General features: G+C 30.2%; 1 protein-coding gene across 1 annotated transcript in view; it reads right to left on the reverse strand.

Moving 5' to 3' along the window:
- The window catches only part of LOC111618900 (protein turtle-like), a 64497-nt gene that overhangs the window by 27506 nt on the left and 21099 nt on the right, over positions 1-15892 (reverse strand). Inside the window, exons 8-9 of the mRNA XM_023360525.1 lie at positions 14699-14764; positions 14465-14578 (exon numbers count right to left, since the gene is read on the reverse strand). Coding sequence (XP_023216293.1) covers positions 14465-14578; positions 14699-14764 — 180 coding nt within the window. The remainder of the gene's footprint in view (positions 1-14464; positions 14579-14698; positions 14765-15892) is intronic.

The following is a 15892-nucleotide window of genomic DNA, read 5'->3' on the forward strand; positions in this document are numbered from 1 at the left end:
CCCCCCTATAACACTGTTGATAATTCCGTTTTATATGAATTCCATGTTGTACGAGTCACTTAGATTTTACAAATACGCGAGTCGTTCACAGCCCGGCACACGTATTTGTAAAATCTAAGTGACTCGTACAACATGAAATTCATATAACACGGAATTATCTACAGTGTTATAGGGGGGGGTCTACTATTCCATTTAAAATTTTATATTTTTTAAAGGATTTGTTCTATCAGATGGGAGTTGAAATTTCTTCATTTTTTATTTTTTCTTTTGCATTTTTTTTTCTACTATAAAAAAATCAAAAATAGAACTTTGTATATTATATATAAGAATGGGAGAAAAAATCGAAATTTATAACTTAAAACTTCTAAATTTAAAGATTTCGAATGGTATCAATTTTTAAAATAATCAACAAAGATCTGTGAGAATGTAAATTATAGAATAGTATCAAAGTAAGGGAAAGAAAAAAAAAAAAGAACTAAAATCAGAAAAGTATTTGAGTATGATGTTTTTTTTTCTTATATATTTTTGCTTTTTTAATCCTTCAGGCAACTTTCCAACAACATTTTTCTCTATCGAGATCTACAAATACACCATAAAATTTATCTAAAATTGTAATATATATATTTACAAAAATTTACACGTGACCATGAGAAACTGTTAAAAATTTATATAACCATCCCTACGAAAGGACATAATTCGTAAAAATTGCCAAAATAACTAGAGGCAAATCACATTGGACTAACTTTTACATAGTTCTAAAGTAAAGTATTCAATTGAAATACGTGAGTTTCTACTACAAGATCCTTCTTTCCCCCCTTATCGAAGGTTTATAGAAAAAAAAAAGAGGGGAGAAGAAGAGGATGTTTTTAAAATATATTGAATGTTACTTTAAGTGTTTTTCTGGTTATGTGGCATTGTGATAAATGTTTTATTCAAGACGTAACTTAAAAACTTAAACTATTTATAGTTTTGAAGTGTTGCTGAAGAAGAAACTTGTTAAATATTAAATAATATTGTTAGCTTAATAATTTCTTTTTTTTTCTTTTTTTTTCTTCTACAATAAGGTACCAAATAGAAATATTTTTAGTTCAATAACCGTCCAATCTGTTCTATAGGAAATAGTGGAGTAGTCCATTAGAAGTTGTCGTTAGTTCAGCATCTAAAAAGGATTTTCTGGTACTCAGAAATGTGAAGAACAGAAGAAACTTGAAGAAAACCAACCTTTCTTACAAGACTATCTATACGGTTAATGGTACTTTATTTTTTACCATCTTCATTCGCTTTTTTTTTCTTTACTTGTTTTTTTTTCTATTTTGAAGGTTGCACTTCCATTTTCTTTACACCTTACATTCAATATCATTTATATAAGTTTAAATGTAAGTAATTTGGTACCTTATATTTTTTTTACATGAGAAAATTAATATTTATACAAGTCGACCCCCCCTATAACACTGTTGATTATTCCGTTTTATACGAATTCCATGTTGTACGAGTCACTTAGATTTTACAAATACGTGTGCCGGGCTGCGAACGGCTTACGTATTTGTAAAATCTAAATGACTCGTACAACATGGAATTCATATAAAACGGAAAAATCAACAAAACAGTGTTATAGGGGGGGGGTCGACTTGTAATAAAAAAAAGATCTGTTTTTACCACCTTCGTTCGCTCTTTTCTTACTTTTCTCCTTAGTTTTAAGGGTGTATTTCTATATTCTTCATACCTTACACTTAATATCATTGATATAAGTTTAAATGTAAGTAATTTAGACACCTTATATATATTTTTTATATCAAAAATTAATGCTTTCGATAAAAAAAATAATTGATTTCTACTTACAAAACATCACATTTTTCTCATTTATTTTTATTATAAATTTAATAAATTATTTATCAAAAATTGAATTTGAATTATATACAATTTTTTTTTCTAATTTTTCAATTTTTAAAATTAATTTAAATTTAATAAAAAAAAAATTATCTTCTGTGAAATAGATTTTTTTTAAATTCAAAAATCTATTAATGAAATGAAATAATATTTTAAATTTTAAATAAAATAACTAATTTTTTTTATCGGTGCTGATAATTATGACGAAATCTTTCCGAGTAGTTTTATAATTTAATATATATGTATTTTTTTTTAAATCTTGATAAATCAATAAATATTTAGTTACCAGCTTCACTTTTATCGTCTTTCCTGAGGGATTAATGAAAATTTCCTCAGCTCTAATATTGTTATCGTCTTGTTGAATACTTTTCTGCATTTTATTTCAACTTAGAAAGCTCAATTAAATTTGAAAATTTTTACCTAAAACTATTCGTTAATTAAGACACATTTTCTCCTCTTTCTTTCATTCTCTCCCTTCTCCCTCACTTTCTCTTTTTCTCTCGCTTCCCTCTTTCCCTCTTTTTCCCTTCTCACCCTCACTCTCTCTTTCCCTTTCTCTCTCTCTTTCTTCCTCTCACTCTCTTTCTCTCTCCCCTTCCCCCTCATTCTTCTTCCTTCCTTCCTTCCCTCTCTTCCTCTCCTTTTTCCCACCTCCCCCTTTTCCCTCTTCTTCCCTTCACATTCTATCTCTCCCTCTCTTTCTTTCTCTCATCTCTTCCTTTGTTTTTTCACTTCTTCCCCTCCATCCCTCACTTCCTCTCCTTCTTCCTCTCACTCTCCCTTTTTTTCGAACCCTTTTCCTCTTCCTCCCTCCCACTCTCTCCCTCCTTTTCCCTCTTTCTCTTGCACTCTCTCTCACTCTATCTTCCCTTTTTCCCATTTCCTCTCTCTCTTCCTCCTTCCCACTCTCACTCTTATTATTAAATTTGCATCTTAAAATTCAATATTAAATTATGATTCTTAGAATGATTTAAATATTTTCTAGAAATGTATTGCGAGCGCAATATTAATACATTGTTTCACTTGATTTATAGTCTTAGTTTGTAATATAATAACTAAGTTATAAGTTTAATTCTTTCGTTTATTAATGAAATCCCCTACCGTAGAGATCTGTAAAATAAATTTAATATTTATTATGAAAATCTGGTTGACATACTAAAAAATTTTAGTGTTTTTTTCATTTTTTGAAGTAAAATTTCCTTAATTTTATAGAATTTAGTGTGCAGCAGACTGGCTGATGCACTTGTATAGGCCTACCACATAGGACCACGTAGAGGGGCACCTGGACATAATACATATTTATGGTTGTATAACGAAAAAACATACAGGTATAGGGACCCAATCTTCTCGAGGCCCAAGACAATTTGCTCGTTTTGCCTCCCTGTTACCACTAAACAAATTGTAATTAAGTGTATAATGTTCCTACTTTAGTATATACAGACAGGCCCATTCCATTGCAACCCGCGCACTGTATTGGGGCCCTGCCAAACCCTTAATAGGTATGATTTAAAAAAGACCCTCTTAATAACCACCGTAGAAAATAGGCCAAAAACAAAATAGAAAAACAAAAATTTAATAGTTTTGAGGTAAATCATGCGAAGAAGCGAATTGAAAACCAAACGAAAACAATTAATAAACATTTGGGAAGAATGCCAATTACATGAATATTTTTATTGAAAACTCTTGACATTTCATTAAAATATTTATTTAATTAGAATTCTAAACACGAGATAGAATTTCACATTTGTTATTTACTGTAAAAAGTACTCATAAAGAGTTTTGTCAATCTTCTGATTCTATTGATGTCAGTTCTTGATGTTTCCATTTATTTTCTCGCATATTCCCTCCTCCGGGCGATCTGATCAATGAAAGCATGGCTCCAAATGTTCTTTTATTTGAAATTATCAGAGAAATCAAAAATTTTTTTTATTTATTTGACTTTCTGTTTGCTGTCATTATAATGCATTTTAGCAAAATAAAAGAACAAAATATAGATTACACGCATACGTTTTCAATTCCTCTATGTGGTTTTTATGTAGAAAACATATTAAAATTAATCATTTAAAAAGAAATATTGGCTACTGAAATTTTTAAATTATTTAAGGTACAGTGAAATGAGCTTTCGATATATTAAACCCTCAACTAACTAAAGCAAATTATTCACTAAATCAATAGTTTATTTGTTTGGTGGGATATGGCAATGTGTAATACATGAGCGATTCACCAAGTAGGTCTTTAGTGGTTTAGTGGAAGGTCTTTCCTACTTTTCTTCACGTTAAACAAGTGAAGAAAACCAGAAAACTCTACGTGACCACGTTGAAGAGATGCCTCAGTGGTTTTGACCACTCGAAACTAATTGACTATCAAAAGTACACCGTATATATGAAGAACCAACGTAATTGTTAACTACATCAAGGGTCCACTATATCCTGTATAAATTAAGTAGGATTTTATGTCTAAGATTTAAACCGAATGCACCTGTACCTGCCAGGGCGAATACCTGAAAGAATTGACAGTTCAGGCATATCAGAAAGGCACTCCTGTTCAAATATACCTGACAGTTGGAGCCTATTCTTATCTACTGCATATTGAGAAAATTACATGTATATTGTCTATTGTAGTCTGGGTAGGCATCGATATTGCTCACCTCAATGGGGACAAATACATGGATGAATCTCAATTCAAACTACCATTACAAAGCATGAAGGATCCAAATGGCATTTGAATCAATATACTGTAACTCATGACAGTAAGATGTATAGTTATTCAGTTGATACATGGTGAATTATCCTGAAGATAATAAAACAATGAATGTAACAGATTAAATAATGAAGAAAACAAAAGCCCATTATGGGCCTGGCCGAACCAGCGACAGATAAGGCCCTGGCCTGGAAAAGAAATAGGGCCTAAATTTCCAGACGGATCACCCCGAAAAATTTGTATGGTTTTTGACTCGTTTGGATTCGATCCCGGATCCCCAGAGCAATAAGCTTACACCTTAACAGCTGGACCATCCGGACACCGAGTGACATTGCTAACTCTATAGAGTTTCTATTTATTTTCTTGCACGGTGTCTCATAGGAAATCGGATCAACAAAGAGCATATATTGAAGTATATGAGAAAACTAGAAAATTTTATTTGTATTATTTTTGTGTCTACTTTTTGCCTATAGAGGGTCAGATGAGTTTCCAATCCTTATAGAAACACGGTGACAAAAATAAGAAATCATTAAGCAACCTTCCACGCAGAAGAAATTCAATCACAGGGGTATAAATCTTAAGAAAATTGCTAATAAATCGATATTTTTCAATGTACAAATTTTAATTTCTTTAATACAACATTACACAAGCGTCAAACAATAAAATAATTTTATAAAATAGGAAAACGTTTTCATGAATATTAAAGTTTCCTAGAACAGAGGTGGAAAATTTGAAGTTTTTGAGCCATACGTGGCCCTTAAAGACGTCTCTGAAACGAGTTTTAACCTTCTGATCGATGGTATATTAAGACCTAGGGCCCTAAGCGCAAAAGATTGGGGCCCCCTCTACATAATCTAACATCATGAACTAATAACGTCAAACTGTAACTATAGAATTATATATAAATTTACGATATACAATTACAATATAAAATTGCTGTATTGTTTCCAAGATCTGAGGCCTGTGGCGTGCCTAATACACGATAGCTGTGAGTTAAAAGGCCCTTTTAGTTCCTATAGGGCATAAAAGAGATAAAAATGGAGTTGTTTAACAATTTTCTTCAAGTTACAATCATAAAGTATTAAATTATAAAATTATTTTATTTTCCTTTTTTTTTTTCACTATTTAAATTCGAGTGACGAAAGGTAAAGCATTGTTATTTAAATAAGGTTACATAACTTAAGCGCTTATAAATTTATTTATAATAGAAAATAAACATTTATATTTTAATTTCCTTTGTTAAAAATATAAAAAAAAAAAAACATTAGAACCTATTGAAATATTTCATGTAAATATTAATTTAACCTTTTATATAATGTATATAATTTCTAAATTTTTATTATTCGTACAATTTACATGAATATATTCAGTATTAATGTGTAACTTCTGTTGTTATGTTAACTTTATATCCGAAAATAGCTGTTGTGTCAACACAAGATTTGTTGACACAATTCGAGGAAGTTTAGAATCTCATCTTGAGTCGATAGAGAAGTAAATTTCATGGATAAACTGTCGAAAGGCGTAAACTCATGCAATTCTATTCTTAATCAGAGGCCAATACTTTCAAAGAATAGAAGGTATCATTTTCTCTCAAAGAAAATTGAACATCAACTTCTACAATTTCATTTTCTACAATTTAAAAAAAGACTTTATCCTAATCTAAAAAATTTCATTTTATAATTAAGATAAGAAATTTATTAACAAATTTCTTGAAATTCTGTTTACTGATATTGGCTTTTGTATATGAAATTTGTATATTAAATTCTTCAGTTTTACTTTATGAAATTTTTAAAGTCATTAACTAGCAAATTTCATTTATATTCTTAAAGTTAAGACATGAAAATTTTTAATAAATTATCTGAAATATTTTAGAAATTCTGTTATTAAACTATTATTTTCAGTCAAAGTTATTATTACTTTGTTAATAAGTTTTTAATTACGATATTCAATGAATATAGTAATTTCAATAGGAAAAAAAATAACAAAATTAATCAAAAATTTTACAATTATAAAATTAGTTAATTGTAGAAAACTTTCTAACAATTGATTAATTTAAAACTAGAAAAAGAAGAAGAAGAAGAAGAAGAAGAAGGAAAAAAAAATCCATCTTCTTGGATTCATTGCAATTTGATCAATATCTTGCTCAAATTGCATTGTGCTTCTTATGTTTACAATAATTATTTCTTAATTGTTTCTCTATTATTTTTACTAGTATTTCATTTTCTGAAATGAATAGAGAATTCTAAACATTTTCCTTTTAATTTAATAATCTTGGGGAATGTTACTCGATAAAGAAATAGAAAATTCGTGGGTTCCGTATAAAGTAAATAAAATCCAATTAAAATATTATTTAATTTCATTCGTTTCTTATTAAAATTCGCTGAATTGCTCGGTGAGGTGCGAACCCACGACTAAGCGGCATCATTGAACGTTGAATGGGTGGAGGATTCGCACCTTACCAAGCGATGGCACGTGGAGTTTTCCGGGTTTTCTTCACGTGCCTAACACCTAAATAGGGTTCAGTTCCTGTCTAGTCTCCTTATTCCATCAACTAACCAATTAAATACATTATATTATACTGTTTTTTTTTTTTAAATTATAATTTCTCTAAATAATTACAATCTCTATGACATGTAATTCTTGTATTTGAATTCTATTTTTATTTCTAAGATAGAAAGTAGATGTAGAATTAAATATTACAGATAAATACAAATTATATTATGAAACAATAATCCGTTGCTTGCATCAATTATAGAGCAAATTAACTTTTGAAACAGTTTCATCTTCTCTGCAATTTATTACCATGGCTAATATAGAATATATCTTATATTATAATTAATTAATCCAAGGTTTAAGTTTATTACATTTCACGTTTTATGTTTATTGTCTCTCAATAATTAAACTTAAGTGATGAAATGCCGATTTCTTAATAAAGAATTTTTACTTTCTTTTCGCAATTCTGAAATTTGAATGTAAAATTATTCTCATTGCAGAAACTCAAAATAATTAAGTCAAAATATTAAATATTTTATAAATACAGTACAGTCGAACCCTTCAATAACGGCCACCTCCCAACAACGGATCCACCAGCGGCCGAATGGATAAAACCACCGAACACTGGCCATGGATTCGCGCCTGGCCAATATGGTTGGCCACGTAGAATTTTCAGGGTTTTTTTCATATTAGTAACACCTAAATAGGGGCCATTTTCCCATAGGAAGTCCTCCCTCCTCGGTAGATCGCCCACCATATACGAATAAAACCAAACCCATCAACGGTACTTCTATCGTTTTTCAAAACGTTTCTTTTTGAAACGAATGCAAAATAACCTTTAAACAGCGGTCATTTTTAACTCTATTAGTCGGTGGCCGTTGTTCACAGGTTTGATTGTATTTAATAAATATATAAATACAAGAGCAATTATTATTTATTGCGACATCGTCACAATGCCGAGTTGCAATTTTTCGTCACGATGCTCTCAATTTTACTAGTGTCTTGCCACTGTATATCATAATTTCCCTGTTAACAATACAGTCGTACCTGTCATCTATCTAACTCCGTTCTCGAGATTAAGGAAGGACAGACAGACAGGACCCAAAGTGGGAATTTATTTCCCACTTTGATTGCCCAAAATTTCAAGTAATAATACAAATATTGTCTAAGAAATTTATATATGATGTTAACGAGCCATAACGTATTTAGACAAAAGAAGGTATTAATAATACTGACTGAAACACTACTTTAGCAGTTGAATATAAATATAATTCACTCAAGGCAAGCAACTCTTCTCTATCATTATGAAATCTTTAGACATACATTCATCTCTTCGTACAGATTTATATTCTGACGTAATCGATTCCAATCATCCCCCATAATTCTTATATATAATTTCAGTACAATGTAATACACGTCCTTAATTCGTGCCACTAGTACCATTAATGATTTTCTTGTTGCCGAAATATATTTCTTCAGGGATAATCAAGAAAGAACGTTTTTTTTTTGTATCCTGTTCGAAATGGTCAATCTTCAATACATAAATTAAGGAATAATTTGGGGGGTATGAATTTTATATTTATTTATTTGTTCGATGCATATTTGAAACTGGTTTCATGAAATATGATAGCTCAACACATGGGCGATCTGCCAAGGGGTGTATCTCACGTGTTTAACGCCTATTTCAGTGTTAAAATTTATTTAGAAAAGTGTAACAATACCTATTTAAGTGCTAAACATGTGAAGAAAACCTAGAAAATTCGCATAAAAGCCCGTGAAATGCGAACCCGTGACCATCGGTGCCCACTGTGTCCACTGGGTAGGATCTTTGAAACTGTACACAAATATATAACATAATAACAGTTTGGTTCTGTAGAATTTGAACAATTATCACTTAATATAGATGTTGAATTTTATTAAGTTAACTATAGAAAAAGGTACCTAAATACATCTAGTGTTTCATAATTATAACGTATAAAATACAGCAATCATTACAAAAATACTTGGACTGATAGAATAAGGTAACATAATACGTGGGCGATCTTCCTCCCGGAATGACCTACAAAATAACTATTTTGCCCTTAAAAAATGGGTAAAATTCTTTCTGAAACACATACAGTGAAACCTGTATAAGCCGGAATCGCACGGTATTGAATAACATTTAATGGTTATGCAAGTTTCCGTTTTAAAAAAGTTTCTTTTAACAGAAAATCGTAACGTTCCGAAGAATTTTTCCGTTTAGGCAGGTTTCCGTTTTATACAGTTTCCGTTTTCGACAGGTTTTATTGTATATTACTTTAAAGGAGAAACTTCTGCAAGCTTAATTGAACAAGTTGTATAATATAAAATAATACATCTTTATTATATTATAGAAAAATAAAATTTGAAAGTAATAAATACGCATTTTCAGATTTAAAATATTCTTTTTTTTTCTCTATTATTTTTTAATAGAAGCTTTGGGTCAAAAGATTAAGATGGATTATCTTTCAGTTTCTATTGAATTATACCACTGACTTCAGTTTTGTCAATTTGCAGAAGGATCTGACCCGCAATGAGATCAGTCAGCATGATGACTAATGGAAAAGGAAGTCTTCATGATTTTTCATGGGTAATTTGAAGAATAAAATACACAAAATTATATGAAAAATCAGAAGAACAGTATCTTATTCACGTATATATGGATTTAGGGGGTGTAAAGGGCACAGATGCACCCCTCTTCTGAGGGTTTTTCTCGAGTAAAGCAAGGTAACTCAGTAGTAAAAAGTTTCGTTTCCTTCCTGCATCCTTGTAAAGATTTCTGTATCCACTATTAACAAAAATTGCTCTTTCCAAGGGATCCTTAGTAAACTAAACCAACGTACATTTTCATCTATTAGGGGGTACAATTAGAAGAAGAGCAAGCAAGGTGCCAGGTGAGGACCCAGATGTGAAGGTATAAAAGTCTTCTTGCCACAGTTCCTTAATAAACTAATGTAGATTTTCATCTTCTAGCAGGGACGCAATTAGAAAAGGAGCAAATAGAAGTAAAAGGGGCGCCTAGATTTGAGGGTGTAGAAATAAAAAGGTGGACTAGCGGTGGTACCTATGACTTATCGCGTGTCATCAATGTTCCAAAATTCCAGAACAAGAGGGGAAATTTCAGTTCGTCCCTGATGACAGGGAGCCTAATTTAGCCTCTTAAAACATAAGTCTAATTAATTATTTATTCCAACAAACCGAATTAAATCAGTCTACTACATTTTCTTCTATTCTAAAATACTTCTTTCATACAGAATTACGTTAATTTAAATGCTTGCTCGGATTATCGTACCAAATAACTTTCTGTACAATAGAATTATCTAGCACCCAGCATCATTTATAAAGGGAAGAAAAGCTTATTATCAATTGTTTTCATTGATTACTCCAATGTCTTTTAACTTGGTCTCCATAGACTTTCGTGCCACACACTAGAAAAAACATGCTGTCAGCAGTCATTTTTTTTGAAGATGATATTTTTTTTTCTCCTCTTCTTGCCTGCCATAGAATAACATGATAGATCTTTTAAGCTATAGTTCAAGGTCAATGCGATCGTCCTCAAGGGGATCTTCCTGGAGCTTTCTTTATTTAATGTCGTTATTAATGACGTCCTTAGAATGTCCTCTGACGTGTTCGAGCCAGTTCAATAAATGTGTCTTTCGTACACGCAACGTATTGTTTTTGTTATCACCATGCATTCAATATGCTGCAAAATTTCATTAAAAAAAACAATACACTTAATAGAATATTTTTAGTATTAACTGCTAACATGGCTCCAAGAAGGTGATTGATTGGATTAGTTGATGGGGATAAGGCAGCTCAACACATGGGAGATCTGCCAAGTAGGGATGCCTCCCGGAAAGACTTTCTACGAAAACTGGCTTCTGTTTAGGCGTTAAACACGGAAAGAAAACCCCTAAAAACTCTACGTGTTAGAAACACTACCAGGACCTAAATACTAGTGTTCAGTGGTTTCATCCACTCGGCCACTAAGAGCATTGTTCTATACAAACTTAAGGGATTTAAAAATGACTGATAAACATGGCCCTTCAAACATATTGTTTTAACACTAGAAGGAGTTAAAGTTCAGACTAGCTATCCCTTCATATGGTGCTCTACAATACTAATAAGCACTGCGAAAAAAACCGAATCGCTCCGTCCTTCAGCTTCTCTGCTGTACTAAAATGATTTCAGAACCTTACGTTTTGCAAAAATGTAAGGTTCTGAAGGTAAGAAAATGAAAGGCAGAGAGATTAAGGCTTTAGGGATAATTATTTCCTGTAAGTTCATATTGTTATTTGAAGATAAATGTAAAAAAACGGGCCTCACATAAACACATAAAAAAGAGGCCTGTTTCACTTATCTCTTCAGGCCCAAACGTTTCTGAGGCTCACAATTGAGGCTTAATCACATCACAGTCCTTCTGACCCAATTATAATGAGGCTTTGCTTTTTATTTAAATTAATAAAAGACATTAAAATAAAAACTTAAATATTTTCTTTTTATGTATTTATTATTTTAAATATGTTCACTTATTTAACCAAGACACACTAGTTTACACGTGAGATTATGTATGAAAAATTATATTCATTATACAACCCATTTTCATTTATTTAACAGGATATTTTACACAATATTCTTGTAAGTAACCGCATAATTTGGCTTTACCTAACGATAATTATGTTTATAGTTAAATTATAAATTTTATTATGATGATAAATCTATTATAATGCCATTGCAATTAACTAATTTGAAGACTTTAAAACTAAAGTTTGAAGTCATCAAATCTCATTCAAGTATATTAAAATTAGATACATATATCTTAAGGGATGTCCATTAATTACGTATACAGTTTTTGAACCTCTTTTTATCCCCCTCCCGTTGCGTACAATAACGTAGTTTTTGTCAAAAACCACCTTTCCCTTTGATTACGTGTACAATTGTACGTGGATCCTCCTGACACTTTACGGGTTACAAGAACAAAATCATGTGCCACTACGTATACAATGCTTAGTACTAACCCCCTCTCCATCATGTACAATGATGTACTGTACTTAAAATGTACACCTAATTAAAGGATTCCTTTAACTCCAGCTCTTTTTATTAGCATACGAGGAACCCATACTTTTTATAATACAAATCAAATATCTGTATATTTTAATAGGAATAAATGTAACAATTCTAACACACTCGTTAGTGCAACAATGTAACATTAATTAATTAACGAAATTTATAATTTATTACATAAAATTCCTCGATTACCTTTAAATTACAGTTAATAATTATCTCTGTATTATATAATTTATAATGCTAACACCAGTTTATTCTTGTCTAATGAGGAAAAAGAAAGGAAGGAAAGAAAAAAAAAAGTATTAATTAAAAATATTTTTTAAATATTATTATTAATTATTATTATTATTTACAAAGTAGTTTACAAAATTGTATCAGATGATATTGGCATTTTTAATTAGGTAAAAGGATAATTTATAATGTTTAATTTATCACAATTAAAAGTTTTAAATTATAACATTAAAAAAATGCCTTAATTTTTCCCCTTAACAAAAAGAGGGGGGGTAAATTTGATTTTTTAATATCTTTTTCTGTACTACAGAAATTCACACCCCCCTCAATGGCATTTGATTTTATTTAATGATTGTTTTTTTAAGAAAATCCACAGAAAAAAAATGTAAATTTTTCTTATTTTTTTGTTTTTTTATACCAGAAAGAACAATAATTTGTAATGGAATTTGTATGACAGCAAGGAAAATAAAGCAAAGGAAGGCAAGAGGAAAAAAAAAATGAAATCAAGTTGTACTATTGTCAGATTGACAATAATTGTAATTTTGTTCAATTCGCTATTTTTCACATCCTTTCATAAAAATAATAAAAAAATATATATATATAAAGGTGAAGAATACATGAAAAAAATCGAGAAAATATCGATTTTTACTTAACTTTTTGGTGTTGAAGCTTTCATTAGTTTTATGAGGTAGAGATCTGACGTCAAGAGTACTGTCTGTAAGCACAAAATGGTGATAATAAAGATATGCTGTATCCACCAATAAGAAGAGGAATCAAAGAAGACGATACTGTGTTGTAAACTATTAAAATAATGGTCTTCAACTATGGTTAAGAAGAAACTTTCTACTTTATGAAGAAACTTTTAATCATGTCTTTTATACTTGTATAATAGACTACAAATAAGCTTTCAATATATATAGAGATTGACAACGTGTTGATAATATAAAGTAAAAAAAAAAAAAAAAGAGGAGGGGGAGAAAAAAAGTAGTGTTTGGTGAATTGAAAGTTGTGTTATTTTACTTAATCTCTTATTCGTAAATAGGTAATAAAGTTTGGTTATTGATATGTAGAATGAGATTTTATGTAGTGTTTTATTCCAGTCGAATTGATCTTTAAGTGTTTATTAATAAAAGAAAAATAAATATATTTTAGATAATTTTGCACACGAAATGAAATTATTGGTTTATTATTTTATTGTAGAATATAAATTACTGTTTGAGTCGTATAATTTGTGATATACTGTGTATAATAAAGAATATTATGAGAAATTTCGTACAGATTGGCAAAGGGTTTAGGAGTTAATGAGGGATGAAATCAGGTTTCAGGTAACCTGTATTTTCCTCGGGGTTATAGAAAGTAAGTGTGAGAAATTTGATACAGATCGGCGAAGGATTTAGGAGTTAATTTAACCCCCTCCCCTGTTCGAACATCTAAGAAAACTCAATCCCCCTCAAAACCTTTTATCATTTTATGTATAATAAAATGTATAAACTGTATAAAATTTAATGAAAATAAAACTGAAATCCACTGAAGTTTAATCCCCTTCCATCCCTTTTAGTGTGGACATTCCCTAAAGAACAAACAAACGGACATTTTACTTTATATATCTACTATATATATATATATATACTTTTTGGGGGGATAAAATTTTAAACAATTTAATCTTAAAGTAATACAGTAAAAGGTGTATTCACGTGTAGACATTAAACACATTTTACCTTGGTTTAGTGTTTAAAATCTTCGAAATAGTTTTAGTCGTAAAAGGATATCATTTATTGCCTTTAAAACGTTACAAAATTCTGTTTGCTTTGAAAATATGACATTTTAAATGGTAATAAATTAAAGATATAATTCCAACCATTAACACATGAAATTTGTGTTACATATAAACATGCAAATACAAAGATTTCTTCTTATATTATACATTAAGATAGACACTAAAAGAATCTATACAACTCGAAATATATAAAAAAAATATATATACATTAAAATTCTTTCTTCTTTTTTTTAAATGTTAAAATATACATTAAAACGTATCGATTTATAGAAAAAAAATCTGTAAATTTACCTATTCTTTGATGGAAAATGGCCCTTAATATAATTGCAACAGCTAAGATAACAATGACAAGAACACTACCAGCAACAATTAAGGCAGGACTGTATATGAAATCTTCACCCTTTTCTGCAATTAAATACGAAAAAACTAAACGTTAAACCGCAAATTAATATAGAAATACTTCTGATAAATCATCTTAGCAGTGAGGGGAGAGAAGAAAGAAAGAAAGAAAAAAAAAAACAATACCTTTGAAAGTAAGTTCGCCAGGTGGTGATAATGTTGTAGCTTTAAGAACAACAGCTTTACTCTGTCCTTTCGCATTAGAAATAGAAATCATGATGAGAAAAGAGAAGATAGAAGTTAAAACCCTCAACCGAGAAGTTTCAGGGAAAAAAAATAAAAGGGAGGGAGATCTTAAGCTAGTATAGGTTTCTAGATAATCAGCTCAATATACTTCTAATAAAATTGTTGTTTTAATCCTCCTTCATAAAGCGCGACGGTATTTGACTCAAACATCTGTTTCTTCTATTATTGTACAGTTATTTACGGCACCTGGTACACCTGTGAATAAATGGATCCTCTTCTATCTGCCGAAACTTCTTCTTTTATTATTTTTTTTTTTATACTAAAGTGCAATTTATTATATGGCAGAAAGAGAGAGAGAGAGAGATAGAGTAGATTTTTGTTAGAAAATTCCCTTTTTTTGAAGAGGAAGAAAACAGCAATTTCTAAAGTTAACTATATACTATAATAAATTATTAAATTATTTTAGGTAAATAAATGTTTTAAAGTGTATATATTTATACATTAAATAATTTATTTATAACGTTTCTTTTCTTATTCTGTTTATTCGGAGTCGGATTAGGATTTGTTGTGGTCTTATTGATGGTAATAGTCAAGAGGTCTTTCCTGTGTTTTTTTAATTGTTTATGTAGATCCGGATTTACAATTGTGGTGGCAATATATGGGGCCTTCTTGTGTTATTTTTTATTCTTTAGAGATTTAGATTTGTGGTCCTATACAAGAGATCCTTCCTGTGTTTTTTATTGTTTTTCCAGAGCTGAATTTAGACTTGTGGTGGCCTTATTCTAATAACATACAAGAGGCCCTTCCTGTTATTTGTCAATAGAACGAGGCCCTAAATTACAGCTTGTTTAGTTTACACGTAAATCCGAATCTTTGTTTACCCATTTTATCCATTGATTCTATCATTATCATTAAGCCATACACACAAATTTACAAGACTACAAGTCGACCCCCCTATAACACTGTTGATTTTTCCGTTTTATATGAATTCCATGTTGTACGAGTCACTTAGATTTTACAAATACGTGAGCCATTCACAGCCGGGCACACGTATTTGTAAAATTTAAGTGACTCATACAACATGAAATTCATATAAAACGGAAAAATCAACAGTGTTATAGGGGGGTCGACTGG

The sequence above is a fragment of the Centruroides sculpturatus genome, unplaced genomic scaffold (assembly GCF_000671375.1).
Source record: "Centruroides sculpturatus isolate CEXI.00-Female unplaced genomic scaffold, Cexi_2.0 scaffold58, whole genome shotgun sequence".
Lineage (NCBI taxonomy): Eukaryota > Metazoa > Arthropoda > Arachnida > Scorpiones > Buthidae > Centruroides > Centruroides sculpturatus.